Source organism: Phytophthora parasitica (genome assembly GCF_000247585.1).
Source record: "Phytophthora parasitica INRA-310 unplaced genomic scaffold supercont2.39, whole genome shotgun sequence".
Taxonomy (NCBI): Eukaryota; Oomycota; class Peronosporomycetes; order Peronosporales; family Peronosporaceae; genus Phytophthora; species Phytophthora nicotianae.
In genome coordinates, this window is record NW_008649025.1 from 421872 (window position 1) to 439310 (window position 17439).

General features: G+C 46.0%; 19 protein-coding genes across 19 annotated transcripts; 6 read left to right on the top strand and 13 right to left on the bottom strand.

Moving 5' to 3' along the window:
• Positions 1 to 322: 322 nt before the first annotated feature.
• PPTG_14339 (hypothetical protein) lies at positions 323 to 1057 on the top strand (the record flags this gene model as incomplete). The annotated part of the gene is made up of 1 exon (XM_008910924.1): positions 323 to 1057. The coding sequence occupies one exon, from the start codon at positions 323 to 325 to the stop codon at positions 1055 to 1057; it is 735 nt and encodes a 244-aa protein (XP_008909172.1).
• Positions 1058 to 1608: 551 nt separating this feature from the next.
• Positions 1609 to 2250, top strand: PPTG_14340 (hypothetical protein; the record flags this gene model as incomplete). The annotated part of the gene is made up of 1 exon (XM_008910925.1): positions 1609 to 2250. One exon carries the CDS (start codon positions 1609 to 1611, stop codon positions 2248 to 2250), a length of 642 nt encoding a protein of 213 aa, XP_008909173.1.
• Positions 2251 to 2332: 82 nt separating this feature from the next.
• PPTG_14341 (hypothetical protein) lies at positions 2333 to 2605 on the top strand (the record flags this gene model as incomplete). Its single annotated transcript, XM_008910926.1, has 1 exon — positions 2333 to 2605. The coding sequence occupies one exon, from the start codon at positions 2333 to 2335 to the stop codon at positions 2603 to 2605; it is 273 nt and encodes a 90-aa protein (XP_008909174.1).
• A 136-nt stretch (positions 2606 to 2741) lies between these two features.
• PPTG_14342 (hypothetical protein) lies at positions 2742 to 4008 on the bottom strand (the record flags this gene model as incomplete). The annotated part of the gene is made up of 1 exon (XM_008910927.1): positions 2742 to 4008. One exon carries the CDS (start codon positions 4006 to 4008, stop codon positions 2803 to 2805), a length of 1206 nt encoding a protein of 401 aa, XP_008909175.1. The 3' UTR covers positions 2742 to 2802.
• A 620-nt stretch (positions 4009 to 4628) lies between these two features.
• PPTG_14343 (hypothetical protein) lies at positions 4629 to 5063 on the bottom strand (the record flags this gene model as incomplete). The annotated part of the gene is made up of 1 exon (XM_008910928.1): positions 4629 to 5063. One exon carries the CDS (start codon positions 5061 to 5063, stop codon positions 4629 to 4631), a length of 435 nt encoding a protein of 144 aa, XP_008909176.1.
• Positions 5064 to 5441: 378 nt separating this feature from the next.
• PPTG_14344 (hypothetical protein) lies at positions 5442 to 5918 on the bottom strand (the record flags this gene model as incomplete). Its single annotated transcript, XM_008910929.1, has 1 exon — positions 5442 to 5918. The coding sequence occupies one exon, from the start codon at positions 5916 to 5918 to the stop codon at positions 5442 to 5444; it is 477 nt and encodes a 158-aa protein (XP_008909177.1).
• A 410-nt stretch (positions 5919 to 6328) lies between these two features.
• On the bottom strand, positions 6329 to 6784 carry PPTG_14345 (hypothetical protein; the record flags this gene model as incomplete). The annotated part of the gene is made up of 1 exon (XM_008910930.1): positions 6329 to 6784. One exon carries the CDS (start codon positions 6782 to 6784, stop codon positions 6329 to 6331), a length of 456 nt encoding a protein of 151 aa, XP_008909178.1.
• Positions 6785 to 7054: 270 nt separating this feature from the next.
• PPTG_14346 (hypothetical protein) lies at positions 7055 to 7480 on the bottom strand (the record flags this gene model as incomplete). The annotated part of the gene is made up of 1 exon (XM_008910931.1): positions 7055 to 7480. The coding sequence occupies one exon, from the start codon at positions 7478 to 7480 to the stop codon at positions 7055 to 7057; it is 426 nt and encodes a 141-aa protein (XP_008909179.1).
• A 148-nt stretch (positions 7481 to 7628) lies between these two features.
• Positions 7629 to 7826, bottom strand: PPTG_23483 (hypothetical protein; the record flags this gene model as incomplete). The annotated part of the gene is made up of 1 exon (XM_008910932.1): positions 7629 to 7826. The coding sequence occupies one exon, from the start codon at positions 7824 to 7826 to the stop codon at positions 7629 to 7631; it is 198 nt and encodes a 65-aa protein (XP_008909180.1).
• A 372-nt stretch (positions 7827 to 8198) lies between these two features.
• On the bottom strand, positions 8199 to 8835 carry PPTG_14347 (hypothetical protein). Its single transcript, XM_008910933.1, has one exon. It carries the CDS (start codon positions 8708 to 8710, stop codon positions 8270 to 8272), a length of 441 nt encoding a protein of 146 aa, XP_008909181.1. The 5' UTR covers positions 8711 to 8835; the 3' UTR covers positions 8199 to 8269.
• Positions 8836 to 8930: 95 nt separating this feature from the next.
• Positions 8931 to 9394, bottom strand: PPTG_14349 (hypothetical protein; the record flags this gene model as incomplete). The annotated part of the gene is made up of 1 exon (XM_008910934.1): positions 8931 to 9394. The coding sequence occupies exon 1, from the start codon at positions 9351 to 9353 to the stop codon at positions 8931 to 8933; it is 423 nt and encodes a 140-aa protein (XP_008909182.1). The 5' UTR covers positions 9354 to 9394.
• Positions 9395 to 9620: 226 nt separating this feature from the next.
• PPTG_14348 (hypothetical protein) lies at positions 9621 to 10224 on the top strand (the record flags this gene model as incomplete). Its single annotated transcript, XM_008910935.1, has 1 exon — positions 9621 to 10224. Exon 1 carries the CDS (start codon positions 9697 to 9699, stop codon positions 10222 to 10224), a length of 528 nt encoding a protein of 175 aa, XP_008909183.1. The 5' UTR covers positions 9621 to 9696.
• Positions 10225 to 10653: 429 nt separating this feature from the next.
• Positions 10654 to 11079, top strand: PPTG_14350 (hypothetical protein; the record flags this gene model as incomplete). The annotated part of the gene is made up of 1 exon (XM_008910936.1): positions 10654 to 11079. One exon carries the CDS (start codon positions 10654 to 10656, stop codon positions 11077 to 11079), a length of 426 nt encoding a protein of 141 aa, XP_008909184.1.
• Positions 11080 to 11250: 171 nt separating this feature from the next.
• On the bottom strand, positions 11251 to 11748 carry PPTG_14351 (hypothetical protein; the record flags this gene model as incomplete). Its single annotated transcript, XM_008910937.1, has 1 exon — positions 11251 to 11748. The coding sequence occupies one exon, from the start codon at positions 11746 to 11748 to the stop codon at positions 11251 to 11253; it is 498 nt and encodes a 165-aa protein (XP_008909185.1).
• A 269-nt stretch (positions 11749 to 12017) lies between these two features.
• Positions 12018 to 12470, bottom strand: PPTG_14352 (hypothetical protein; the record flags this gene model as incomplete). The annotated part of the gene is made up of 1 exon (XM_008910938.1): positions 12018 to 12470. The coding sequence occupies one exon, from the start codon at positions 12468 to 12470 to the stop codon at positions 12018 to 12020; it is 453 nt and encodes a 150-aa protein (XP_008909186.1).
• Positions 12471 to 13927: 1457 nt separating this feature from the next.
• PPTG_14353 (hypothetical protein) lies at positions 13928 to 14416 on the bottom strand (the record flags this gene model as incomplete). The annotated part of the gene is made up of 1 exon (XM_008910939.1): positions 13928 to 14416. One exon carries the CDS (start codon positions 14414 to 14416, stop codon positions 13928 to 13930), a length of 489 nt encoding a protein of 162 aa, XP_008909187.1.
• A 420-nt stretch (positions 14417 to 14836) lies between these two features.
• On the bottom strand, positions 14837 to 15393 carry PPTG_14354 (hypothetical protein). Its single transcript, XM_008910940.1, has one exon. It carries the CDS (start codon positions 15355 to 15357, stop codon positions 14878 to 14880), a length of 480 nt encoding a protein of 159 aa, XP_008909188.1. The 5' UTR covers positions 15358 to 15393; the 3' UTR covers positions 14837 to 14877.
• A 381-nt stretch (positions 15394 to 15774) lies between these two features.
• PPTG_23484 (hypothetical protein) lies at positions 15775 to 16091 on the top strand. The gene is made up of 2 exons (XM_008910941.1): positions 15775 to 15956; positions 16024 to 16091. Exons 1-2 carry the CDS (start codon positions 15799 to 15801, stop codon positions 16040 to 16042), a joined length of 177 nt encoding a protein of 58 aa, XP_008909189.1. The 5' UTR covers positions 15775 to 15798; the 3' UTR covers positions 16043 to 16091.
• A 313-nt stretch (positions 16092 to 16404) lies between these two features.
• Positions 16405 to 16929, bottom strand: PPTG_14355 (hypothetical protein; the record flags this gene model as incomplete). Its single annotated transcript, XM_008910942.1, has 1 exon — positions 16405 to 16929. One exon carries the CDS (start codon positions 16927 to 16929, stop codon positions 16405 to 16407), a length of 525 nt encoding a protein of 174 aa, XP_008909190.1.
• Between the last annotated feature and the right edge of the window lie 510 nt (positions 16930 to 17439).

The following is a 17439-nucleotide window of genomic DNA, read 5'->3' on the forward strand; positions in this document are numbered from 1 at the left end:
AGCGTGTAGTAGTTTTGACGAGAAAATAGTTGATGCGTACAAATTGAGCGTGAAATTGCTGCAGATGAAGTTTCGCTGAGTTCGCGAGTACTCTTTCTGAAAAAAAAATTGTTTTCATCGTACGGAAAGAAAAATCTTCTTTCAGTCTTCATTTGACGGGAAGCGATTGTCCGAAGATTTGAACTTTAGTCACAGTTTTTTTCGGCGTCAGAAGCAGTATGTTCGAGTGCGTCGGCGAGGAGAAAGATTTCAAAACGGCGTTTGGCCTTTTGGCATAGAAGGCAAACCAAACGATGTACCAGCACCGGCAGGAGCTGAATACATGAAGATTAACAAGATATTGGGGCGAGTCGGTGACGAATCAGGAGTGTACTCATTTGAGGGCCAGGCCGACACGTTGCCTTTGATCCCTGGACTAGAAATGAAAGGGGTCGGACCAATCTCACTCCCGCTCAGCCAAGCCCAAGCCCTACTACTTATTACAAATTATCTGCAAGGCTCCGATTCTGGTAACTTTGCGAAAAGACAATTCAACTCTCGTGGGCAATTGCGACCATACCAACTCGATTTCAAGAATACGGCGTGGCAGATTGGCATTGACAAGTTAGTGGAGATTTTAGCTGGACAACTCGGTCACAAAGGAGTCGCAATGCAGAGCCACTTAAGCAAATTCTTGATCCATGGAGAAGGAGGTAGTTTTATGAAGCGGCAAGTGAACAAAACCGGAAACGGGGTGATAGCGACACTGGTAATTCAACTACCAAGTTTGTATGAAGGCGGCGATCTTGTGGTGTACCGAGGTGGACTAGAAAAGCGTCGACATGATTTCGGAAAAGCAAAAGGTATTGAGTCGTTTCTGCCTCATTATGTAGTCATATTTGCTGATGCGGACTACGAGCTGGAAAAGGTGACGCAAGGATATCGTCTGACTATGATTTATTCGATTCAATTGCCACCGTCGATGCACCACCTAGCGAGGCCTTCCATTAAACCTGCGAGCGAAGATTTGGCCGGTGTGATTAACACCCTGGACCCCGATGTTTTGCACTACTCTTAACGCAGAAATATGACACAGAAGTTGTTGACGAGTTGGGTGTTGGAGCACTGAGAGATCTCGATCTCGATCTCTCCAGGTACCGAATGATAGAGGAGGCAAACGATTTTACTGCTCTTGAGAAAAACTGAGGATTCCTTTTGTTGGGCTGAAACTTCAGATCACCTTTGCTGGTGATAGAAATGATCGGGACGAACGCGAACGCAACGAATCAAGCACTTGGTACTCCATACACGGAGAAAAACTCGGACGTATTGACCATTCGACCGAGAATTTCAACTACTTGAACCCCACCCTGGAAACTCTTTTAGAAATGTGGATACCGCATAGTAATAGTGTTGAAGAGGGATGGCTTGGCAATAGAGGCGACTGGAAGATTACTACGTATTCAAGGTTCGCATTTGTGGCTTGGCCTGCAGTTCGAGATTTCGTATACGCCATGAAACACATGACTCTGGAAAGTGCTGTTGAGGCCTTGCTTCCAAGGAGACCTGTTGACGCCACTACACTTCGAAAATATTGGGATGCTCTGGCTGATAAATATCACGCAGAGAATGATCACTTGCGGTCACGCTGTCGGCGACCACAATTCGAAATGTCTGTTAGATTTTCTCGGGTATATTGTGAACTACGCTGCCGATTTGACGCTAGTGGAAGAATTTATCACAGAATATTGTCCTAGACTAGCTGGTTCAAGTGGAAACGAGAGTCTCGTTCTGGGTATCTCGAGTATTATCCGCTCCTTTAATTGGAATGATATTGAAGAGGCGATTCTAAACCTTACGATACAGGTTCCGGATTGGGGGATATGGAAAAGTGAGGAGAACATTCCTCGTATCGATGTAGAGATGACATTACGGGTGATCGGCGGACTGGATAGAGGACCTGCACAGCAAAAATTGCTGACGTTAGCTGTGGATAAGGCTGCAAAGCTCGATTCGAAGGAATTGCAGCATCCCGGTATCCTCAATCTCTTGTGGAAATGGACTATCCGCACTGATGATAGCAAGATCTTTGGTACTGTCGCCACGAAGTGTAGCAAGATGGATTCTAGCCAACTAGGTCCAGTCATCGAGGCATTGTTGGTGTATATTGGAGAGCTTGCTCCAAGCGACGGTAAAGTGGATATTTTGAAATCCCTCATGAGCAAACGGATCGAGTGGTTGAAGCAACAAATCGAAGGGTTAGATAGATAAGCCCTTTACGTGGCAAATACCAGACACTGAGTTTTCAGACAATGCGAAGATCCAAGAGTTTCTTAGAGGCCCGGACATGACCATGACGACGAACGCAGTCTGCAAATTCAAGTCATTTAAAGATGCACGAAACTACGCTACCAAATGGACCCGAGCAGAGAAAACCGGCGCTTCGTTTGAGATGGAAGCGAGCTCAATCAACGGTAACGCTGTGGTTACCATTACGAAAACGAAAAATTATTTCATGGAATGCCAACACAAACTGCAAGAGTACAAGTCCGAACTGGATCACTTAATGGAACGATTCGACGGTGATTCGGTCGGTAATGCCTCGAAACGAGTTCGTCTCATGTGATGCAGTGCCAATGAGGTTGGATGAGCAATAGAATTCGCTAACTTCATAATACACTCATTTTGAAAAGCCTTAAACTTGATGTTAAGGCATTCTAGCAACCATGTTTATAACCTAAAAAGTTTAGTACTTCGAAGTAGTACAATTTGGAAAACTTGTTTTGTTTAAAAATACAGTTTTTCAAGGAAGTGAAATACACCTTAGTCGCAAATTTTGATTTTGATTTCCTTCTTCTCGTCCAGAATAACAGCAATCCATTGCGAGATATGCTCCGTCACGTTGCGAGTACCATCAAGCTCCATCATAAAGGCATGACGATTAGGTACGACTCGATGCTGTGCATTCACAAAGCGCAATTGGAACTCTTGCATGAACTCCCCCGGCACCCATTCATCCACAGTTGAGTAGACAAATAAAATCTTGTCTTCATGTCGTGTGACCAACTCCTCATCCAATTCGACAACTTCTGCCATCTCGTTCGCTGCCATCCCCAGTACGTTCTGAATAACACAGGAGTTCACAAGCGACAAAGATGCCAGTCGCACTGTTTCTTCAGCATGAGACCCAACCGAACGTCTCACCATCCATCGACGTAGCGATATGGGCACCATGTAATCGATAGCAGCTATGAACATTACTATAAACTCGTAGTTGTTCACCACTGCCATGAATTGCTTGCCTTTGCGGGACAATGCGATGTGCATGATCGCAGGTTGCATCAGCACCAGCTTCGCAATGTTCTGAGGAAATCTCTTCGCGATATCCAAAGTGATGTAGCTCCCAATCGAATGTCCAATAACCACAAGACGCAGTGTCGGCTCTTCACATAGTCTCTGCTTAACGTAGAATGCCTTCTGGTCTATTTGCTCCTGCAGCGTGAAATCTCGATTGTGATTTTTCCAGGGCATCACATGACCCGCGTGCGATAAACAGCGGATTTCATGACGACGTCCGTGCTTCTTGACGAGTTCCTGCATCAGTGATAGATAGTAGTACGGATTCCCCGGGTTTCCCGGGATCACGAGAATTAAAACTTTCTCTAAGGGCGATTCCATGTCTTCTTCTGGTGTCTCCTCTCTCACCTCCTCTTCTGGATAGTATACCAGTGACAGGGTCTTGGTGTCGTCTTCGGCCACGACATTCCACTCTGGAACAGGAGGAGAAACTTTACTTCGATAATTCCCTTCTTCGTCAATGTGGTCATCTTCGGCTCCAGGGCCTTTGATTAAGTATCGATGACGATGTTGATCTTCACACAGCTGCTCTAATTGTGCTTGTCTGCGTTGATACAGGAGTCGAGCGACGGCTATTAAAGCGAACAGAGGCGCAGAGAGGCTGTGACCCTGCGCTTGCTCCTTGACAATCTCGAAAACTTGAAGTAAAGTGGAAATGCTCGGTAATGACATGGGGAGCCGAATGCCGAGCGAAGCCAGGCGCCAGCATGATGAGATGAAAATGAGGCTGCACCACGTATTTTTAAATTAGTTCTCTTGGTTATTGCAAGGTGCTGCGTGTGTGTCAGCAAGCCGAAAGTGACAGCAATTATTTCAAATTTCGTGCTGTGAACAATCAATATTCTGGGCGTGGATTCGGTTACAATTTAGGTTTTTTTGGGATCTTTGGAACTCATAGAATCTCGCTCGACATTTTTAAATAAAATTCTTAAAAAATATAATTAATATCTACTTAGTTATAATCACTTTATTCATTTAAAATTGGAAGTAGCTACGATCCGGCGGCTCTAAAATACTGAAATTTCGAAGTAAAAATCGCTAGAATACTGTTTTCTTTACGCTCTACATCATCACATTTGTAATTGTCTAATATACAAAAGTACTTACTCTATAGAAATAGAATGATGAAGTAACCTAATAAGGCCAAACGACAACAACATTCTGTGTCGATACGCAAGCATTGACAATTCAAATTGCAGTCGTCGGAAACTGATAAAAAAAAATTACCCAGGTTTTTTAAAAGTTTTTTTTTTCTGGAAAGCTTACGCTTATTTCAGTAGCTCGTCGAATTCTCACAAACAACACTTAAAGTCCCAAGGACACGGCAGCGAAGTCGATTTCACCTTCTTGTTAAACTGCCAGATCATGAATGACGAAATTTGTTTGTCGATTCCGTCCAGAAAGAAGTTGCCGGGGTACCCGTTCGGGTGTTTGATGTCCCAGTCTTTGACAGTGCCGGTGCAATCCTTGCCAGTGTAGAAGGCAATTCGAGACTTGCCATCAAAGGCCCCCCACTTGACAATATCACTCCATTTGGCAGATGTAGCACGATCATTGTAGCAACTGAGATTGATGCACTGTTGCGAATCGTCGATATGGTAGGTGTAGCTCCCACCAGCTTTGTCATGCCAGCGATTGTCATAGAATGTCACGGTTCCGGACCAAGCCGCCACTTCTTGAGCCACCAACAGTGTGAAGAAGTAGGCTATAATCTTCAAAATGGCCATGTTAGCTTACTGCGAAGACGAAAAAGAAGTGAAGGATTCGTTGGAACGCCTTCGTCACTGCAACTAGTTCGAACATGAATCTTGGAGTCAGCGTGGCCTAGATTAGTGGATGTAGAGGGCACGCACTTTTCTGTATTTTTCCTGCAGACACGACCACTCAATGTAGCTGGTACAAATTATTATGTGGAACGCTTTCGCGACTTGAGCGCTTCCGTCAGCGAAGGGCAATCCTGCCAACGGCCACTGATATTTGGCTACTCCTTAGAACTAAATACCGATGGCCTTATAATCTTGTTAGGGATAGCGACGCGAAATAAATAACGTGAACTATCGCATATAGATTTAGGAAGTTAAAGAAATGATTAGCTGCGCTAAGCTTTAGTTACTCGTGCGAAGGCGGAGGGTAGCGTTCTTGTCGAAATAGCTATTGCACACGTTCTCGCATCCATAGGTCGCATGTAAACCGTCTAGCCGCACCATAAAGGCCGAAATCTTGCCGATCACCTTCTTGAGATGAAATTCTCGGATTCCTCCGTTATGGGGAAGCACTACGGACTCTTGCGCACCTTTACAGTCCGCATCAGCGTAGAACGAAATCAGAACATTTTTTCTTAGCCAGCCCTGGGTAGGTAGTCCGGACCATCTCGCAGAAGCCACGCGATTGTCGAGATTGCCGCAGTCAAGTTGGTAACATCGGTTAGCCACCTCAAACGTGATTAAAGCGAACGGGTTGTCGTAGTAGACTCCGTCGTACAGTTTAAGCTGGGCACTGAGTTGAGTCCCATTAAGGAAACCAATAACCGACTGGAGTAAGCAACCGACCATGAAGATAGCAACAGCGATAGCGGAGTTCATCCTTCGGGTACTTCAACAGGATTTGGTAAGTGATAGTACTGGCATATTCAATGGCTTACTCCAACACCTCTGTGCGATGAATTTTGGATGGAACTCTACTTGATTCTTCAGTTCGCATTATTCTGTATAGTAGGTAATAATATCGTACAAAAATCGCTATATCAATGAATAGTTTTAATGATTAGTGTGTTTATCACATTGTCACTTCTCTTCGCTATGATTCTGACACCACTCTGCCAACCGGTTTGAGTAAACTATTCATTAAACATCGAACCAAGCCATCTTATCACGGTGGAAACCAAAGCACCCAGTGCATCAATTCAAGCTAAGACTACAGGACTACGTGTTCGTATGTGAAAGCTAATTTTCTAAAAACTCCAGGTTAAAAGAGACTTAGAACTACGCATCGGTTAGACGTTACTTGGTAGAGTAGCATCGTCAACTTCACCAGCAGAATTGGTTGCATTCGTTGCGTTCAGTCTTGCTCGCTCCAGACATTCAAGCTCGATGCCTCTCGTCGCATACATCCCGTCAGACCACACCATAAACGACTTGGCGCCTTTGTCGAAAGATGAAAACATCAGCTGCCCCTTTGGGAAATCGCGACTGATGAGTTTTTCTCCTTGACATTGCTCCTTCTCGTAAAAGACTATGGCGGACTCATCGATACCTGACCAGTCAGCCCCGACGCTGTCGTCGTCCAAGCAAGAGCTGAATGTATAGCATTTTTGAGTAGTCGAAAACTTCATCGACCACCGGTCTGCCCCCAAGTATGCTCCAGCGTAGACCCAGACTCGCATTTTAGCCGACACAACGGACACAGCAGTCGCCAACAACACAGCCAAAATCTTAATAAAATTGTTCATTGTGCCTCGAGTTGTCGAATTTGAAAGTGATGTGGGGATTCAAAATTGTTTACATCGAAGTTATACCTTTTTAGTAAGTAAGAAATACTCGAATGTGGCTAGGATGATCTCCACCATTGAACCTGTGCTCGACAATCATGTGTGTCAATCAGAAACCAGAAAAATCGGGTGAGTACCGCCAAGCGATACACGTATAAAATAAAATAAAATAAAATAACGCCATTCTAGTATCGCATTTTTCGTTTAAAAACGATGGTTTCTATCGTCTTTTTAGGCCGACAAGGTGTTGGTAGTGTTCACCATAGCAGATTCGTCCAGGAAACATGCGTCTTCAATACCGCCAGTTGCATACTGCCCGCTCTCCCATATCATGAAGGCAGCCGCAGTATGGGCAAACTTGGCATCGGAGAAGGAAAGTGCGCCGTCCGGAGTTCCTTTTCCAACAGCCTTGTGTTTCTGGCAATTCGCGTTGCTGTAAAAGACCACGTTCGTGTGGCTTTTCACGTCGTTCCAAGTCGCCGACAAGCTTGGTCCTTTGAAGCAGTCGTAGATGTTGTAGCACCGCTGAACTACCGCGTCAATATTGAATTCGCGAGTCACACCACGAGTGCTGTAGAGCACCAACTTCATGGCTTGGACCTTGGCGATGATAAAATAGACGGAAATGAGAGTGCTCAACAGTGTTGCGAACTGCATCTCCGATGAAAACTCCAAAAGTGAGGGCTCCCTGAGGTCGCATTGATGATAGAAAAAAAAGAGCATAGAGGAAATACCGCTGATGGCCAGAGTAATTCTGTCGATGGGATAACCTATATTATAGTTATCGGTTTGTTTAATGTCCGTGTTAGTAGAAACTGATCGTTGCGTCCATAGTACTGTTGTCGGTGGCGTTGCTAGCGTTAGTTGTGTTAGCTGTAGCGTTGACTGCGAGAATTGCGGCGTCGTTGCAGATGTCCACGAATCCTTTGAGAGGAAAGGTTAAGTACTCCAATTGCATGAAGGACGAGATCTTGTTGCCGAGACCAACGGGGGCGAACTTCATTTCTCCCGACGGGGTCGACCGTGACGCGTACTACGTGCCACGACACTCTTCATCATCGTAAAAAGTGAGCCAAGCTTCCTTGGGGGCGTTGATCCATGACGCTGACGAGGCTTTGTTATTGAAGCAGTCGGCGATGTTGTAGCAGCGTTGAGCCGTCCCGAAGTTGAACCTCTTAAACGTTTTGTGCTTGTCGTAGTCGTCGTCGTCGTAAAACCAGATATCGGTCGCCCAAACAGGTGCGAATACAACGAGGAGAAGCAGAAACGCTGTTAGATTTGCCATCAAAACAAGTTTCCAACTGAGGCGAAGGTCAAGAATGCCGGCAGTAGCCAACGTTGTATTGGTGTATTGAGTAAAGAGTACAATAATAATGAGCACGACTCTGTATTTCGATAAGCTGGTGGCATCGAAGGTCCCTACTTGATTGTTGGGACTGAATTCTACTATTTAATCCCCCACGGACATGGTAAATCCTGGCCGTTTGTGTCCTTCTTGCTGGTCTCCCATATCATGAACGACGAAATCGCGTCGTTGATTCCGTCCAGAGGGAAGTCCATGGGGTAGTTGCCCTCCTTGTCGTTGATGACTCCATCCGTCGGCCAATCTCGACTGTCTCCCGTGCACTCCTTGCCTGTAAAGAACGCTATACGCGCTTGGCCGTTGAACTTGCCTGTGGTTGGCAGACCTTCCCACTTCACAGAGGACGCCTTATCGTTGAAGCAGCCAAGATTGTAACAGCGTTGAGTCTGTGCGATGCCCCAGGGAAATTTAGGACCGCGGAATTTCGTGTCCCGATAAAACGTGACGACGCCATACCACGCGGACACGGGATTGAAGAGAAGAATCCAAGAGAGTAGCGTTGTACTCAAGAAGACAGACTGCATTGTGGGGTAAACGGTGTACAAAGGAGGTGAAATCTAAAATGCTATTATGTTCTTGGTGCAGTTTCCTGGTTGGAAGTAGAACCACCAATTTGGGGTGGAACGCCCTGGTATTCTACCGTTCTGGCCTTGAATGACGTTATGTTAAGAATTTTGTAGATTTCGAATACTTAAGTAAGAAACACAAACAAAAACAATAGTGGAAAACTAACACTCATGGTGTTCATCCCCACAGACAGGGGGTTTCCTTGCCGTTCGTGAGCTTCTTGTTGTCTTCCCAGATGATGAAAGACGAAACGGCGTCGTTGATGCCATCCAGAGTGAAATCCATCGGATAGTTGTCCTCATCGGTAGGCCAGTCGCGACTATCTCCGCTGCAGTCTTTTCCTGTGAAGAAGGCGATGCGCGACTTGCCGTGGAAGTTTCCTGTCTTCGGTAGACCATCCCACTTAACTGACGAGGCTTTGTTGTCGAAGCACGCGAGGTTGTAGCACAGTTGCGTCTCGGTGATATTCCACTCGTATTTGGAGCCAGCGAATTCTACATTTTCGTAGAACGTCACCAAGCCGGACCACGCCGAAGCAGAGTTGGAAAGGAACCCAGAGCAGAAGAGCGACAGAGCGGTGAGTGCTTGGTAAACGCGCATGACTTGATCTGAGTTGGAGAGGCAGTGAGCTGAGTGTTGTCGTGAAAGGTTATACAAAAATGGGGTTCCATTCAAGCTGCTTCTAAAGTTTCTCAAATTCATCAGTGTGGTACAACCCTGGCAGCAGCAAAGGGCAAATAATTGTTGTTTTTTGTGTCGTAGTGGTTCCATCCAGAAAGGTTGTGCTGTGTCGATGGCAAGATGATTCATTTCTGGATACCAACACGTAAAAACCACTCTCTGGTTTAATCGCATGGGTTTAACTACCCTGTCAATTTGACCAGAAGGCCTTGAGGAGGTTTAACTTTGGAGTCATTCGTCTACCTTCCTACCACTTCACGCCATGGGTTCGCTTCAAGTGTTTGCTCTTTTCGCCTACTTTCTGGCAGCTTTCTCAACCAGAGATTGTGCTGGTAGTGCTGCTGTTGCTCAAGACTACATCGCTTTTGAAGGCAACGTCGAACTCTACGCTGGTGCCTATTACGACCACAAGCTTCTCAGTATCGACATCTACATGCCGAACCGGTGCTACAATATCAACTGCACCAATATCGACGATAAGACAGCGTCAGCGAGATGGTCCGGGCTGCCAACAACAGGATGGGCTGGAAGGGCATTCATCACCTTCTACGCCGACACAGGCTGCAAGGGAAGCAAGACGTCATCGCTATTACCACACAATGGTGGCGTTCGAGAGTTTGTTTCAAACGTCCAAGGTGATATTTCTTCCTTCATGGTGCGATCAGAGTCCAGGAAAAAACGACACGGATCTGCAAATGTTTGCGACTGGAAAGGTGCCGACGTTGACGGAGGCTCGGTGTCTGAAGCTGACAACGATAAAAGCGTCAAAGATGAATCAAAGGACTGGTAAACAAGCGTTTGTAGCTTATCTTGAATTAGGTACGATTTAAATCCAATAATTGAGTTTCGACATGCTCTAGTTTTATGTTTTCTTATGCAGAAATAAACCCCGAAATGCTCTCGTGCTTCAACTTCATTGCCTACTTTTCGTTGCAACGAGTTAAAGTAAAGTCTGTTCCGTGATCCTATCTAACTTCCATAATAAAACGCTGACATTTTGCGTTCTAGCTCTTGACTGTTGCGCCTTTGCGTTATCGGCGGTTTTGAGAGCTCTTTCTTTGCATCATACAAGTTCTTGAAACGTAGCTTTGCTCTCAGTGTTGAATTTTCTCGTCCAGAATCAAGCACAAAAATGTCTTCGAGCTGCTTCTTCATCGTCTTTGTGTGCGCTTTCACACCTGTCGCTTCGGGCTTTTACTTTACAAATGGTGTTCGAACCATGATCGACGGCACCGTGAAGCTCTACTCGGGCGTCTATTACGACAACCCTCTGCTCACGATCAACATTAACTACCCGAATCAATGTTACAACATCGACTGTAACTTTCTCGCCAACAAGGTCGAATCTGCGAGGTGGGGCGACCTCCCGACAACGGGCATCGACGGGAAGGCATACATCGTCTTCTACGCAGAATCCGGCTGCGAAGGGAACAGGGCGACCATCACACTCCCTCATAACGGCGGCATTCGCGACTTCAGCCCCAACAAAGTCCAAGGTGTTATCAAATCTTTCGCGGTGTTATCCGTAACGAAGCTTGTGGACAACGGGTTTTCCAACATTTGCATGTGGACTGGGTCGAATGTTGTCGGTGGATATGTCTCGCAGAGTGACACTCTCCACATGGTCAACGCGACGGTCTCCTAGTGTGGTGTGTGCGCGCTTCGGTTTGTAGTGTAATTGTCTTCAACACAGAGGCGTTCATGCGTTTTTCCTATTTTTAAGTAAAGCAAAGGAAAAAAAAAAGTTTGTGTAACTTTCACTGGTAAGCTTGGATACTCGAGCGATGGAAAGTAGCACATATAGCGAGTAAAGAACTCAGGCGTTGACTACTAACTTATAGTCGCAGATGCTTTGAATTCCGTTGTGCACTCCCGTATAATTCTGCAGAAACATGAAAGACGAAGCCGCGTCGTTTATCCCAACCGCGCCGAAATCTGCGGCCTTTTCAGTCGATGTTGGCCACCCTTGGCTGACACCCGCACAGTCGATTCCTCGGTAGAACATCAGTAGTGACGTTGTGCCGCCGCTAAAGTAAGCCTGCAGTGGCAATCCTTTCCATGTCGCTGAAGAAACGGCATCGTCGATATCGCCGCAAGCCAGGTTGAAACACAAATTCGCAGTGTTAAATTTCAGTGTGATCAACAACGAACGGAAGTTTGTATCCTTGTACAGCTTCACCTGTCCAGTCCAAGGCGAGGTAGCAGTGGATTCGTCGGCTTGAGTAGCATCGATAGTGTACGAGATGCTGTGGGTGGAGGTCAATAGAAGAGCTGCGACGACCACACGGAGGGTACGTTGAAGAGTGTTGGCCATTGCGTTCTGTGAGCAAACTATAGCGGGTGTTTTTATAAAAGTGAAGCGCGACGGCTGCTACTGGGCCCAAGTACTAACTATTATCCTTTCTCCTTGGAATTGAAGTGGATTTCATTTCCAGGAAACACATGAGCTTCACAGCAGATTGGAATCCAGTAAGCTCAAGTCAGAACCTTGGAATGCGATAGACTGTTTCAAGTTGCATTTTTGTATATTTTAAGTTTTATAGAACTACTTCGAAATAGAGAGAAATAAATCGCTGTTCATCCTCATATTCCGTTCGTATGCTCACTCAAAGTTCTCGACAGCGAGCACAGGCTGGCAATCCCATTTTCAACACTTTCAGACGACTCCAGCACCATGAAGGAGGAGATTGCGTCGTTTATGCCTTCATCCACGAAAGACTTGACACCAGACAGTGAAGTCGAGTAGCTCTTGCTCTTGCCCTTGCAGTCCGCGTTGATATAGAACACCACTTTCGCGTTGGAACTACCGTCATATGAGGCTGTTGTAGGGAGTCCTGACCACTTGACCGACGAAATCGCGTCGTTGTAGTTGCCACAGGCCACGTTGAAACAGCGATTCGACTTGGTGAATTCGAACAGCGCAAGGTTGTGGCGATAGTCGATGTCCCGGTAGAGCCTAATAGTGCCCGAGAACTCGGCTATAGCCGAAGTGATGATGGTCACAGTGATCAGGAGCAGATGGAGAAGGCGGGGCATTGTTAGGATATTCGTAGGGCAGCCTCAAACGGTAGGAGGAAGCAAATGCAAAAGTGGTGATCGCTATTGGAACCCCATTGCTGTGGAGGTACGTGAGCCACTCTCGCTGACATTCTCATCCATATTTAAGCCAGAAAAATGTGCAGCTATTGCTTGCCAAAGACAGTGGTTTCAAGAAGCCATGCGACGCCCGCCTGGGCCACTCTTGTTTGAATTCTTGTTGCCGAGAAAATATACTTCCCGTCTACATTAGCTAGGTGTTATTACGCTAGTTTCCATACATGACATTAGTTTTTTCGTTACTGCTGCTAGCTCGGTACTTCCCAAACAGAAGGCGATTGTCTTGTCCACATCGACTGCATTCCTCTCGCATACGATCAGCGACGTGACCTCGTTGTCCGTGGTGAAGTCTGAGGGATAATCTACTCTACTCGCCTTGTAGCCTTGAGAGGTGCAGGTACATCCCTTGTACATAAAGAAGGCAATCCGAGGAAGCACGCTTTCCGTAGTTTTCGAAGCCCAGCCGAGCCATGCAGCCGACGATACAATGTTATTTTGACGCTTTTGCACAATATGTTGTAGCAGGTTTGAGATTCCACAGCGCGAAGACTCTGAACAAGTCCGTTGAAGTTTGCATCTCGATAGAGACCGATCCAGTTCGATTTTTCAGCTACTGATGTGTAGAGCGATAGAATCCACAAGATGAAGATGGCAAAGAACATCTAGGGTCTTGTTTCGAAGGCGCGGTCGTAAGGTAAATGCAAAGTGGTAGGAATCCCTACATCGAACCTAGGTGTTGGATGTTTGTTTCCCTTCTGACACAATTTTACGGCCTTATTTCTCTCCCTTCTATGATGCAGTTCTTGCAATATCCTACTGTAAGAAGTATGGTGTACCTAGTTTCGTCAATTCTAAAAAAAATTACTTAGACGGAAAGCCATATTTTGATTGAATTTGCATCCATGCTTTCGTGAAATCCTCATCCGCTCAACTGCGACTCACATGTCCAATTCCCGTCGAGAACTGTAACACCATGAAACACGAAACTACTCCGTTGATCCAAGTAGTAGACACGCCTCCCGTTTTGGTCGGAAAGGGGTCAAATTGCTGACTCGAGCACTACTCACATAGAGCGTCACTTACGCCTTGGTGTCACCTTGGTATCGGTTTGCGCTTGAAGTTGGCGTCTTGATAGAAATCGAGAAACGACATTTGTCCGGAAAAAAACTAATTTACGCTTGCTACTACTGTAGATCGCCAATCCTCTTTGGGTGGTTAACGAAGGTCCTCCACTAACGTTTGTAAAAGACCAGGTATCGCTGCAGTGTGGATATGTTACTGTGTTTCTCGGTGCCTAACACTCTCGTCCCCCAACACTAGCGATATTAAACTGAAAAAAATAAGTATTTTGCTTCTATCGATAACGGATGTTAAAGAAAGCAATATTGATTGAGATTCTAGAGAACCGGCGTTGGTGTTGCTGCCATTTCCGCATTTGGAAACGTCTTGCTCTCCCAGTCCTCTCCAAGGCACTGAAGATTGGCGATGCCTATAATCTTCTTGGTGTTCCACACCATGAAGGATGAAATTTGGTCGTTAATCCCGTCGAGTTTGAAATTTGAAGGGAAGTACAGATCATCATCGCTTTGGGTCTTAGTTCGCCACCAAATATTGTGCTTCTTGCAATTACTGTCAACGTAGAACGATATCAGGCCATCATCCCCCGTAGATGTCCTCTCAGGCAGACCACCCCACTTTGCAGACGTAATTGTGTCGTTCAAACCCCTGCACAAGACATAGCAGTAATCAACTCTCACGTCCTCGATATGGGTAACGTAGCCCTTGTAGTCTGCGTCCGTGAAGATATCAACGTAACCTGCCTCCACTACCATGACGAGGAGCACTGCGGTGAAAACCAGGATACCACGAGGCTGCAGCGATGCCATTGAGGATGGTTGCGGTGGACGTTGGGTGGGATGAGGACTGCGATGAAAGCTTGAAAGTGAATGTGAGTGGGGAGTACGTTCCCGACGAAACGTAAGCGCAGTCACTCTTCACGTGCGGACAAGCTACAATATTGATAGGTGGTAGCGCTTGTGGGCGCTGTGATTTCAATCTAGTCGCTGGAAAGGCTATTCAGTAGCTCACTCACTGAACGTTAGGAGCTGCGCCTGACTACGGATTAGTCCAGACTCGTTGTCTACCCGCCTACCCTCATCACAGTAATGGCATCAGCTACGAGACATATTGAAGGAATCATTACATGACTTTGTTTAATTAGTGTGGACAGCGCTTTTTTTACGTTAAGGTTCTAATGGAAGTATCAAACGAAGCGAGTTCTAAATACATATATTTAAAAGTTAAATGTCAAATGGAAAATGTACCCAGGACAAATTTCGAGCTGAAATTACAGGTATTCAACAGTACTGTTGGTGCGATTCCCGCTTCCAGACATCTCCGTGTTTTCCAATTCTGGGTCAACGCACTCAAGCCACCCGCCTAGATTCTTCTTGGTGTCCCACACCATGAAAGCCGAAATCTGGTCGTTGATCCCGTCGAGTCGGAAGTTTGAAGGGAAGTACAGATCGTCATCGCTCTGGGTTTTGGTACGCCACCAGATATTATGCTCTCGACAGTCTCGGTCGGTGTAGAACGATATCATTGCATCGTCTCCCTTTGATGTTTTCTCAGGAAGGCCACCCCACTTGGCAGACGTGATAGTGTTGTCCAGAGCATCACACGCGAAGACGTAGCAATGATCAACCTCAATGTCTTCCACCCGAAGAAGCTTGTGCTTGTAGTCCGCGTTTTTGTAGAGATCAACGTAACTTGCCCCCTGCGCTATCGTGACAAGCAGTGCTGTGGTCACGATAAGGATACTTGCCATTGGAGTTGATTGAGGTGGTCGTTCCGAGTTCAACGTAGAATTGAAAATGAATGTACATACTGAGTACGACCCTGCAGAGCTAGACACGCCTACACCGTCAAATAAATTAGCATGATAGCTGCTACTACTTGTGGTCCACAAGCCGTGGACCTCGTGTTTTCAATTCAGTTACTGAAAAGCAAAAATCAAGAGAAAGATTAGTCCGAAAATTCAGGTGCATGCAATATCAAATTGCATCTTGAAAGCTGTGGCGCTATGAGGAATAGATGGCATCATTGATTCCGTAAAAGCGGGTGTTTGCAAGACTGACCTCTTAATAGACAATGATGAACAAGGAGTATTTCGTGGTTGCCCCCAGCGTTACATGGTGATATACACATCTCTTCTGTCTAACTTCTCATTCGTCAACTTTCTTGAAGAAGACCAAGCGACTAGCAATCAATGGTTAAAGCCGCGTTCTTTGCTGTTCTCCTTCTGATCGCCGGCGTTGGTTCCCCTACCGATGCCAAAGCTACCTCGGAGGAACTGAGTATCCAGCCAGCAGACCGCAGTGGATTGACCAACACTACGCTGAAGGAGAGTGTCCCTTGGCCGTCATGGTATGGTGTCTTGTTCCTCAGTAATATCTTGGTCTCGTGTTCTAACATCGTCTGCACAAATCTTCAGGATGCGAACGTACGTTTAGGTTTACGTGCTCGATCTTCGAGTGAAACCAGTACTCAGCAACTTCTACTTCATCCACAGCCAGGTTTTTTCTCCGTGGTTTGTGCGTTGAAGTTAGTCCCTAAAAAACGAAACGGAATACAAGTTCTTTCCAACTGATCTCTTAAAAAAAAATGTTTATTTGTGATGGAAAATTTACCCAATCCTAAAATTTAAACTGACTTACGGAACCAAACAAGTATTTAGAGGCGCTATTCATAAGCCAAAGTTGATGCAAAGCACAATATGTTAATACAAAGTAATCAAAAATAGTTGCGAGAGTGAGCAGTAACGAAAACCATGGTCGACCATTGTGCGTTCAGGAAACTGGGGGGGGGGGGGTCTTTACGGATACTCAACTGTACTATTGGTCACCGTGCTACTTCCTTCGCTACCAGTATCGTAGTCTAGAGCGGTTGAATTGTCGAGAGCTCCCGCTTCGTTGCATACTTTCTTGTATCCTTTAAGTATGGCCTCACTTGCCACGAGAAACGAAGAGATGGCATCGTTGATCCCGTCCAAGCAAAAGTTCTCAGGGAAGTACAAATCGTCTCGACTTTGCGTGTTGACTGGCCATGCTGTGTAGTCCGAGGAGCAGTCTCGTTCGGTGTAGAACATGATCAAGGCCGATCTGCCCTTGAACGCCCCATTCGATTCGGGGAGACCACTCCATTTTGCAGACGTGGCCACATTGTCGCTAGCGGGACATGCCAAATTGTAGCACGTGTCGGTTTGCACGTTCCTGACGGTGACGATCTTGTGCTTGAAGTATGCATCTTGATAGAGATCCACGTGACCAGTCGCTTCGGCTAGCGCAGCTATTATCATGCCAATGGTGATCAGCAGCATTGTTGTGGAGTGCGTCGACATTTTTGGTCGCTGCAGATGGAAGTAAAAGTGAAAATGACTGTGCGAACTAAATGTCTTCACCTCCTCGTGTTGTTCGATCGAATGCGGCCACTGTCGATTTAATATATACGATCGAACTTCGATTGTATATTAAGTCGTCACCTCAGTGGCAGTCCCACTCATCTCTGTCTTTCACTTCGAGTGGCCACGCTATCCGTTTTGCGGAGGCTCTTAGTTCGGATAAATCAAGTCTTCGCCACGTTATTTTTCTGGAATGCGTGGTACAAATAGGTGCATCTAATTCCGAGAAAACAAAGATTAAAATATGTAATTGCTATGTTCACTACTCGTTACGTTCGTAGCTTTACCACTCTCAAGTAGAGAGAAAATCTAAAAATCGAGCCCGCGTTTTACCCTTGGTTAAGCACCACAAAAGACGAAATATCGTGTCCAGTCGATAATTTTTAGGGAGTTGTTCTTCCTGCTCTGCGTGTTAATAGAGAACTATAGCCTGGAGCAAGAATTCTCAGA